The sequence below is a fragment of the Benincasa hispida genome, chromosome 5, assembly GCF_027475165.1.
Source record: "Benincasa hispida cultivar pf3 chromosome 5, pf3_genome.v1.1, whole genome shotgun sequence".
In the NCBI taxonomy this organism is placed as follows: Eukaryota; Viridiplantae; Streptophyta; class Magnoliopsida; order Cucurbitales; family Cucurbitaceae; genus Benincasa; species Benincasa hispida.
In genome coordinates this window covers 45,412,558-45,423,631 of record NC_143482.1, presented here as the reverse complement: position 1 = coordinate 45,423,631, position 11,074 = coordinate 45,412,558, and the positions used below count along the sequence as shown (strand labels likewise).

The 11,074-nt window shown below is 27.6% G+C and overlaps 1 protein-coding gene across 1 annotated transcript; it reads left to right on the top strand.

Moving 5' to 3' along the window:
• Positions 1 to 1,559: 1,559 nt before the first annotated feature.
• LOC120078366 (wax ester synthase/diacylglycerol acyltransferase 5-like) lies at positions 1,560 to 6,647 on the top strand. The gene is made up of 6 exons (XM_039032630.2): positions 1,560 to 2,711; positions 4,707 to 4,779; positions 5,218 to 5,285; positions 5,383 to 5,595; positions 5,699 to 5,836; positions 6,286 to 6,647. Exons 1-6 carry the CDS (start codon positions 1,878 to 1,880, stop codon positions 6,439 to 6,441), a joined length of 1,482 nt encoding a protein of 493 aa, XP_038888558.1. The 5' UTR covers positions 1,560 to 1,877; the 3' UTR covers positions 6,442 to 6,647.
• The last annotated feature ends 4,427 nt before the right edge of the window (positions 6,648 to 11,074 follow it).

Sequence of the window (11,074 nt, the reverse complement as noted above, 5' to 3'; positions counted from 1 at the left end):
GAGAGTAAAAAAGTATATATTTTAAAATTAATAGTAACTCTTGGTTATTTTACTTGAATCCATAAATCAATTAAATTCATGAAGTTTTTATTTATTAGAACTTAACCCAACTCAAATTATATAGATTGAGTTGGATTAGGTTGACCGTTGATAGAAGTGTTTTGAACAATTCTAATAAAGACATAAACTAATAAATGATAAAAAAACAAAATAATTAAATTGTTGTTTAAAAAAATTTATATACGGATATTATACATCCATCAAATAGGGAGAGGGGGGGAATATCCATTGGCGTACAACTTTAATGAAAGAAGTCAGCCTTGGCTGCTAAACTCGACACGTGTCAGCATAATTTCATACGTGACATCATACATATCCTAAAATTTATGACTTGTTCATTCCATTTTTGGGTGTCTATTCAAGAGTTCGTTCACAAGTGGGTTGTTTTTAAATAATTTTTAATTAGATAAAAATTTGGATACGATTTAAGATGTATTAGACCTTGTTACATATGTAAATAATGAATTGAAATATTTTAAAAATGAAGGGAATTAAATTTAGTGGTAAATTATTTTTATTCTAAAAAGATAATTAGCACCTATTTTTTAAATTATTAAAAAATATATGGAAATGAACGTCATTTGGAATATTGTTCTTTAGGGAAAATTACTTTTTTTAATTTTTGAGTTTTGAATAATAGATGTGTTTAGTTCCTTAGTTTTTAAAATATATATTTTTAGTGTCTGAATTTTTTAGAATAAGTGTATTTGGTTCTTAAGTTTTCAAAATGTAAATTTTTGGTTTCTAAATTTTAATAATAGATTTAAAAGGTTCGTGAATTACTTTTTATTTTTATTTTATATAATTATAGAAAACTCTAAAATACAAAAAATTAATTTTAGAAAGAGTAGGTAAGTTTTTAAATTTTCTAATTTTAGAGAATAATAATAAATTATTGCATGGACCTTTTAACCTTACTTTTAAAAATCTAGGATAACAATGGTACATTTTGAAAAGTAAGTGACGAAATGAACATATTCTAAAAAATTTGGGAACTAAAAAAGTATATTTTGAAAACTCAGAGACCAAACGCTCGTATTTTTCAAAACTTGAAAACTAAAACGTTGGTTGTTTGATAGAAAATCTAGATTATGTTTTATGTTTTCATCCACAAATAAATATGTTTAGAAGATAACCTAAATTTTGTTTCAAAAAATTGTTTTCAAATTATATGAGTCAAATAGTTCAAAATCTATAAACAACATTTTACTGTTCTCATTATATCTATTATATAAAGATAAAAACATTTAGAAATATAATACGTTAGGTTATAAAACTTAATTGATTTATTAAAATTTAGAATATATATTATGTAATACATAATAGGTTATATAATATTATAAAATAATAATATAGGATTTTTTTAACTCATGAATAAATTAATAATAATTTATTGTCAACTAAATATTAGTAATTAAGTTTTATGATTTATAAATAAATAATATCAAATATATTTTAAACAACCGTTTAAATTAATTTGTACCAAATAAATATTTAAAAACATAAAATATAACTATATTTTCATTAAATTTTTTCAAAATCTCTATTAAATGGGCTATAAATTTTGAATTTCCTTAACAAATGAAAAAGGTAATTGAAAAGTTAAAATTTAATATGACTAAAAATATATCAGAAATAAAAGAGGACCACGTCTGTCCTCTCTCTCTCTCCACCATCCCGTCTTCAACTTTCCTTTCTTTGCCCTTCTTCTCTTCTGTTCTGACATCGAACTCTGCTTTACAGTACGCCATTTTCATGGAACGTCCACTTCATCACACTCATTTCTCTCTCTCTTCACTATTTCATTTTCCTCATACATGAATTCCTTCCTTCAATTTCCATTCCACTACCCTTTCCCCTCTGATTTTGCCGCTTCAATCATGAATTCGTCGTCGCTGTCCAAGTTCGAGGCAGACGAGCCACTCACTCCGGCCGGCCGCCTCTTTCTCCGACCTGAAATCAATCAGATTATTCACTGCGTCGTTGGACTACAGAACTCGATCGATATCGATTCCGTTAAATCACAAATCGCCGATTCCGTCATGATTCAACACCCTAGGTTTTCGAGTCTTCTTGTTCGTGACCGCAACGGCGTTGAGTATTGGCGGAGGACTTCGATCGAAATCGACCGCCACGTCATCGTCGTTGCCGAACGAGTATCGGATGAAGGAGTTGACGATGAGAAGGCGGTGAACCAGTATCTGGCTGATTTAGCGATTTCTCCCTCGATGGATGCCGATAAACCTCTTTGGGAGATTCATTTGCTTTTGGCGCATAACTGTGCGGTTTTTCGAATCCATCACGCGCTTGGCGACGGAATCTCGTTGATGTCGATGTTCTTGACGTGCTGCCGGCGGGCTGATGATCCGAACGCGCTTCCGACGATTGTTTCGAATTCGAAGGCGGTGAGGAGAAACATGCGGCAGAGGAGTTGGGCGGACGAAATACCGAAGATGTTGTTGGAGTTTTTGTTTGCGGTGTGGTTTAGCTTCTGGTTTGTGGCGGAGTTTATACTGAGAGCTCTGTGGGTTTCTGATCGGAAAACGCCGATCTCCGGTGGGGATGGGGTGGAGCTCTGGCCGAGGAAAGTGGCGACGGCGAAGTTCGCGGTGGAGGATATGAAAGCGGTAAAGAAAGCGGTTCCGAACGCGGTAAGCTGAATTTCTCAAAACTAATTGAATTGTCGAGTGGCTTTTAGCGTGACTTTTTTTTTAATATATAAATATAAATTAAAATCTATAGTTTTTTTTTAAAAAAAAATTAAGGACAAAAAGAATTTGTAAGACAATAGTGTGGCACATGTAAATTTATGTAACAATGAATTTTCATAGTCTAAAATATTTTTTCTGATTGTCAGAATTTTTATATAAAAAAAAGACCTAACAAAATACTAAAAAAACCTTCAACTAGCATCAAATATAAACTATCTAATTATAGATTTTATAGTTATTTATACATTTATATTTTAATTGAGCTATGTTCGTTTTGATAAAACTGTCTACTTTTTTATATAAATGTTTATTCATCTTACTATTTATTTTTACTAAAATATTGGAATCTAAATTTGTTAATGGTACGACCTAAAGTATAAAAATTAAAATAGATATTTGAATATATATATATAAATTTTTGTTAGTATTTGATTTTATTGGGGGCTGTATGTATATGTTTGATTGATATCCATATATTAAGCAAATAGGTTATAAGTCTTGCGTCAAAGTTGTCAGGCGATTTGTTTTCATATGGGGAGGGGAATCTTATTTTAGTTTCATTTGTTTATTCTAAAATAATTTTATAAAATGTCAATTTCTCTTTCAATGGAACCAACGTTGACAAATATATATATATAAGAGGAATGATTAAAGGTCTAGATCTTACCTTTCTTCATATTTTATCATCTTTTATTCAAATAAAAGAAAATTAAAAAAATCATTTTGAAAAAAATTATCTATGTGGTACAATCTTATTGGATGTTGGTCAGGTTCACATGACCTAAATCAATATCAATTTATTTCTCTAAAGTCTCATATTAAAAAAAAAAATAATGATTTTTTTCCTTAATACGTAATTTTTGTTCGTACTATTTTCTTTTAGAAAAATTTATTCTTATTTATTTGAGTTTGACGTTACATTATCCAAAATTATTTTTTGTTTGCCTATAATTTTGGTTACACACTAAATAAGGGGGAAAAAAGAATGATGAAGCATTTTTTGTTTTCTGCTATTTCTTTTTTATTTTTAAAAAATTATCCTTTCAATCAATTATTTTACATAAAAATTAATTTAACTGATTATTTTGTTATTATTATTATCATTGAAGCAAGAATTAAATTACTTATTATTATTATTATTATATAACGAAGGACGGAAGGATTAAATCTCGTGTTACTAGTACACTGGTATATCTTGGCAATTAGATTATTTTATTTTTTTTAGCCTGATTAGATTACTTTATTTAATTTTTTTACCAACAAATTAGATTACTTTATTGATACAATGCAATGAGATAATATTTCCTTCCCTTAATTAGATTACCTTAGTTTACTTTGGCACAAAACATGTGACTCATATTTCCAACAAAAAGTTGTTAAAATAACATATTCCCTCTCTTTAAACCATTATTAATTCTTTCTAATTTACCTCAAAATATCCTTTTTTTTTATTCCAATTTATAGGATTATTTTTGTGTCTATTTTAATATTTAAACACTATCATTTTTTTTCTAATTTAACTTTTGAATTTTTAGAATATCTATTTATGTCTCTAAATTTTTTAAATAATAATCGTTTTTGTCATTAGCATTATTATGTTGCCAATTATTTGAACAAATAGATACTGAAACTTTAGTTTACCTCAATAAAGTTAAAACGAAAATATAATTATTTCTTTCACTATTTAAATTTCAAAACAGTTTATTTATATTTTATATTCATTAAAAGAAAATGAGATGTCCATCTCTATGCATTCTCTTTAATTACAAAATGAAAACATATTAAAAAAATACCTTTTTTAAAAAAACAAAAAAATTGTGATATGATAAGTTGTGATTGGACTTTTTTGGGTGGAATGCACATAAATAGATGCATCATGGATGCACCCAGATAATTTTTGAAATTATAGATAAAGAATCGAAGTTCTGGTTGCAGACAATAAATGATATTCTATTCAGCGTGATAGGAGCAGGCTTATCGAGGTACTTGGAGCATAGACAACCTAAGGGTAAGTTTTTGTTTACCACTTCCAAAACTCTACAATTTTACTCCAACTGAAAACTATTTAAACCCCGATTTAACCATGGTTTCTTTTTGGTTAAATTACACGTTTTGTTCTTGAATTTTTAGGTTTATGATCAATAAGATACTAAGATACTTAATATTATTTTATCCTAAAAGTTTTATGTTTAATAAATTATGCCTCTATTAGTTACTTTTTTAAATCAAATTTAGTAATTAAATTAAAAGCTAATTGATTTATTAACACTACTTTAAAAATTTAGAAATTTTTATAGCTTTAGAAAATTAGATAGAATGTTAAAAGTGCCTTTAAGAAGTAAAAAATCAAGTTTAAAGAAACAAAGAAATAATTGTTATAAAAAATGGTTTAAACGATTAATTATCACCAAACATGTTTTAGCATCTTCAATCTTTTTATTTGTAGGTTTGAAAGAAGGGCTTCAATTAACTGGAGTAGCTATGGTTAATCTTAGAGAACAACCAGGATTGCAGGTTTTGTAGATTATTATTATTTTTTAATTTTCTTTATCGAAGGTTTTCTTCTATTTCATTTCGTGATTATCAACTTTTTATAATGTGCATGGTGTAGGATTTAACGAATATGATGAAAGGAAATAGGGGATCTCGATGGGGTAACAAGTTAGGGGTCCTTCTCCTTCCTGTAAACTGTCACAAGAAAATGCTCGACCCTCTTCAATATGTCAAGAAAACAAAGAAATTGCTTGACCGAAAGAAACGTACCTTGGAAGCACATTTTTCATATGGAATTGGCAAGCTCGTAATGTCCTGTTTAGGACCAAAGGTAAGATTATAGAATTAAAAAGCTCTCTCGTTTTCTCTCAATGAAAACTTGATTTCTCATTCTATTTTGGGTGTTTAATAAAGTGTATACAATATTTTTGTAGGTCGCTTGCATCCTTAATTATAGGATTGTTTGCAATACAAGTTTCACTATCTCCAATGTGATTGGCCCAAGAGAAGAGATTACCATTGGAGGCAATCCCGTTACATACATTAGAGCCACTTCAACTAGCTTGTCCCATGTACTATCTCCCTGTCCTAGTCTCAACTCATTCATCGTATTCCGTAACAAAAATTAAGATTCTCTTTGATAATCATTTCATTTTTTATTTTTATTTAAAAAATTAAACCTATTTCATATATATTTTTTATAATAATTTACATCTTTCTTAAGTATAATGGTTAAATTGTTAGTCAAATTCTTAAAAAAAACAACTTTTTGAAAGTTATTTTCTTTAGTTCTCAAAATTTGACTTGATTTTTTAAACTATAGGTGAAAAGTAGATAGTAAAAGAAGAAATTTAGAGGTGAAAGTGGTGTCAATAGGCTTAATTTTTAACAACAAAAACAAAAAATAAAGTGATTATCAAACGGAACAAGTTCAAAATGATTTTTCAATGGGATCAATTTAAACATGTTATAATTGTTAACTAGAATAACATTATTTAATACATTTAATGGTTTGATGCAGGCATTAACGATGCATATGATGAGCTATGCTGGAAGAGCTGAAATGCAAATTCTGGTGGCCAAAGATATCATTCCTGATCCTGAATTTCTTGCTGAATGCTTTGAGAACGCCTTACTTGAAATGAAAACATCAGCAGAAGTATTCAACACAAAATAGCGTATGATGGTTGATCTATTGACTAAATTTAATTTTCTATTGGTTTATACATCATTTAACCGAAGAAAAGCTAATAGATTGGTAATTCATGGTTTATAAATGCCATTTTTTTTTTCATGGGGTAAAAAAGGAAAATATTATACTCTTTTTAAATGTTATGGTTTAACTTCAATTTTATCTTTCAATTATTTTTCTTTTCTTAAAAATTTCCCCTAGCCTATTATGATTTTCAATCAAATTGCTATTGTTTTTTAATATCTCATGTTAAGCAAGTTAAAAACCCCTCATGCTGGGACTTAGTGGCAACATATATAAGAGTAAAAATTAAATGAAATGAAGTAGTACAAAAACAAAGATAACTTAGTATGAATGAAACACTATTACAAAAATTGTACTACTTGATCCTTATTATTATTTTTTTTAATTTTTTAAGTCAAGTATTAGTGTTGCTTGACGTTTTTAAAAACGTCAAGTAAGCCTGTATAAAAAATAAGAGAATTTTTTATTAGCTAAAAGCATCAAGCTGTAATTTACTTGATATTTTATAACTGTCAAGTATATGCCATATGTTGACTTATTTTAAGTGTCAAGTATATAAATTCTTGACATTTATTATGGATCAAGGTTTTCATGACTTATAGTTTTTACTTGTCATATGTAATTTCTTTTTGACACTAAAAAACTGACAACTTAATGAATACTTGATACGTTTTGTTTGTCAAGTTCGTATGTACCTTTTTTTTTAAAAAAAAAATGTATTATTGAAAATTACCTATAATTGCTCTTGTTCTGAGATTCAATAATGATATAATTTAATTGAATAGGACAATTATTTATTAACCAAATAAACAAATAGCACATGTATATGAACAATTTAAGCATCAAGCAACCCAAAATTTCCACCAACCTAAGAAAGTTCATATATCTTGAACATATATATTGTCATATACCAACCTCATGTTAACAAGTTCATAATCAAATCTTGCTCACTATGCTCCTACCTCCCTATTGAACATTTCCAAAAATTACAACTATCAATCCTAGATGAAGTAGTCATAGTCAAATCCTGCTCACTATGCTCTTACCTCCACAAGAATAATGTAGCTCACCTTGAACTTGTTGCTTTTAGCACCCATATATATTGAAATAACAAATAAAAAACCACAACATATAGATTGAAATAATTGAAAAATTACTAAAATTAAGCATTACAACCTACAAAGTCCTAAAAACTTAAGGAAAAAGTACGGTTAATCAAGCTACAAACTAAAAAAAGAAACAACTATATAAAAAAATAGCAATAAAATGGAATGAATTAAGTACCTTCAATGCGATGTCATAGTTCTTGGATGCCTTTTTTTAAAAAAGATATGGCAATGGAGCTGGGTCCTATAACAAAAGATACACATCATATAACTCATTAGAGCTTTCACACATAATATAAATATATCAACTAAGAATCTTATAGAAAATGAAAGAACGTTTAGATAAGTTTTACCTCAAAACAACCTTAATACTTAATTTGAACACTATGAATCAGGTTCCAATTAGAAAATGAGAATTTTCAAGAATCATAAATGAATGAAATGTTAATTAATATGCAAATGCCATCAATTCTTCTCCTAAAAGTCAAAATAAATGTTGTTCATTAGCACTACAAAAATGAAAGAAGCACATCTGGAATATTATCAAAATAACAACATAGGACCCCAACACACTTCCACCATAAACCTCAATATTGTTATATCTATCACAACATGATAAACAATTTGCAAATACAGATAAAATAAGTTCCTAGTTTATAAAAGAGTAAATTCCTAATCTTTTAGGTGCTCAAACCAAAAAAATAAAATCTTTTATTGACAATTATGAAGCAGAAGCGCATTGCACGTTCAAATTACAATAGAAAATTATTGCTGCAAATAAAATCAATTTCCCACAAGCAGATTGAAATATCAATTAAGACTTTATATACATATATATAAAAGAAATATCAACTAAGATTTCATTTCATAGCTTACTCAGATCTTTCAGACTTTGCCTTAGACTGCTCCTATATGTGCCTTATAAGAAGCTCATTTGCACCAATAGCTTTTTCTTTTGTCTGCTTCCAAGAAACTAAATTGAATATACCATTTTTTATGTTGCAGAGTAGCTAATAAGATTACTAAAATGAAAGTTTCATCGATGGAAAGAAGAGATTTAGAAATTCAAAATAGTAATCTTGTCATTCCTCTCTCATGAGTCAATTCCATTCTTCAAATTCATCGAACCATTGATTCCTACACGAGTGAGAATCGTAAATACACCAAAATCAATCTCCCAACAGTCTCCAAAAAGCCAAAAATCACATCAATCGGTAGCTAATTTTATGTAGGGTTTTTCAGTCTAAATAATTTCACTCTCTCGATTACTAAAAATATAAAAAGAGTACAAGATTGGAGTTGAAACAAATCAAGGAGAAGAGAAATGGTTGTTCGTTCATTGGAAAATAGGTCTATAGAGGGGAAGTAAACACGTGACTCGCACATGTCATGTAGAGAGAAGTAGAAGGCGAACTTGATTCGTGTGCGGGTTGCTGTAGCTACTTGTCGAATGCTCGAAGTTCGTTGATCTGTAGATGCCAGCGAGAAAGTCAGATGAGACCCGCGATGATCGTGAATAAAGTATAAAACATTGAGAAGGAGCCGTCAGAGTAGGTTTTGGGTGCGGTTTCAGGGGTTTGGGGGCGCCTCCCCTATTTTTTCATCTCTTTAATATCTAAAACCCTAAAAAAATTAAACCACAAATTACTTACACATTTATAAAGCGTAAGTAAAAACATAATGAAAAAAATCCGAAATTTTTCATCAACCTCCGCTTTTTTTTTTTTTCATTATTCTTGATGTTTTTCATCAAATTTACATGTTACTTGATGTTTTTTTTTTCTTTTTTTATATAAAAACGTCAAGTACTCAAAAGTTTCGACGTCAAGTAATACAATTTTTATAGTAATAAAAATTTATTCAGAAAAGTATAATAGCCTTTTTATTTTATTTTAAAGAAGGAAAATTATTTCAAATGGTAAAACTGTTGCAAATATTTACAAGATATAATAAAATTTTAGAACTATGAATGATCTACGTTGATAGACATAGACTTTTATCAGTGTCTATCAACATCTATAACATCTATGATTGATAGTTGTAAAATCTTATTATATTTTGTAAATATTTTGGTTTATTTTTTTATATTTAAAAACAACCCTTTAAAGAAAGTACACTGTACAAATGATTTTTTTTTTTTTTTTTTTTGGTATGGTATATAAAAACTTTAATACTTTTATTTTCTAAGGAAAATCGTCACAAAAAAAAAAAAAAATAAATAAATAAAAACAAAAGAAAACAAAAAGAAAACAAAAACAAGGGTAGGGACTAGGGAGAGCCAATTAAAAACCACATATTTTGCCTACATACTTTTCCCATCCAAATTTGCAATTTTCTTTTTTAAAAAATGGGAAAATGGGAAAATGTGAAAAATTACCATAAACTTTTAGTTAGTGTAAATTACATTTTTACTCTTTGAAATGTAATGCAATATTTACATTAAACTTAAGGAAGTGTTGTTAATTTGTATCTTATGATAAATTTTCATTTCAAAACTCATCCATGAAAGTATTTTCATATGCAAGTGAATATAAAACATACATTAAGGTACAAAAAATTGCTGAATCTTTTATGAAAAACAAGTGAGCAGTTTTTTTTTTTTTTCCCTTCTAAAATGTGGGAGTTGAAATTTTTAGACAATTACTCATTTTGAACATTAATCAAACTTAATTTTAGGTAAATATTGATTTTTTTTTTGTTGAAATTATTGAATTTTGAATTTTCTTTTTATTAAGTTAGTGGGTGAATAGGGTAAAAAATGTAACAGATATTTAAATTAGGGTTCAATTGGATGAAAAAAAATACTTTTGCTTACGAATGACTGATACAATTTACCGTACACATAGTTGACTTGATTTGAAATTATTAAAAAAAAATCAAATTCAGAATTATTATGATACAAACCCTTTTATTATTAAAAATATTTTAGGCTATGTTTGATAATCATTTGTATTTTTATTTTTTTTATAGTTGTGTTTATTTTCTTACCATTTCTTTACGATAGTTTCATCTTTCTTAATTATTCATGTGTATTCTTAATCAAATTCCAAAAAACAAACAAAAAGTTTTGAAATCTACACCTCGTTGGATATCTTTTTTTTTTTGGAAAGTGTTGGATATCCATTTTGTTTTTTTTTCTTTATAAAATTATTTTCACTTTTGTTAAAGACATTGGAATTTTTCGCCAAATTTAAAATGGCAAAAACAATTTTATAGATTTTTTTTTCCAAGAACTTGTTTTTAATTTGTTCATGAAATTTGACTAAAAATTCAAATGTTTCTCCATAAATGAAAAAAAACATATAAAACAAATAGTGAAAAAATGAACATAAATTTCAATATTAGAAAAAAAAAAAAAAAGGCTGAATCGTTATTAAATGTTGTCGTTTTTTTCTTAGTTTTCAAAACTTACCTTGATTTTGTAAAACACTCATAAAAGTAGAAAAAAAAACAAAGAAATCAATAGACGAAAATAATGTTTATGAGTT

Excerpts from the sequence above, each read along its gene's own strand:
- LOC120078366 (XM_039032630.2), top strand. The coding sequence starts at position 1,878 with ATGAATTCCTTCCTTCAATTTCCATTCCACTACCCTTTCCCCTCTGAT. Across the intron at positions 5,286-5,382 it reads GAGAACAACCAGGATTGCAG|GATTTAACGAATATGATGAA; the intron begins GTTTTGTAGATT and ends TGCATGGTGTAG. Across the intron at positions 5,596-5,698 it reads TGTCCTGTTTAGGACCAAAG|GTCGCTTGCATCCTTAATTA; the intron begins GTAAGATTATAG and ends ATATTTTTGTAG.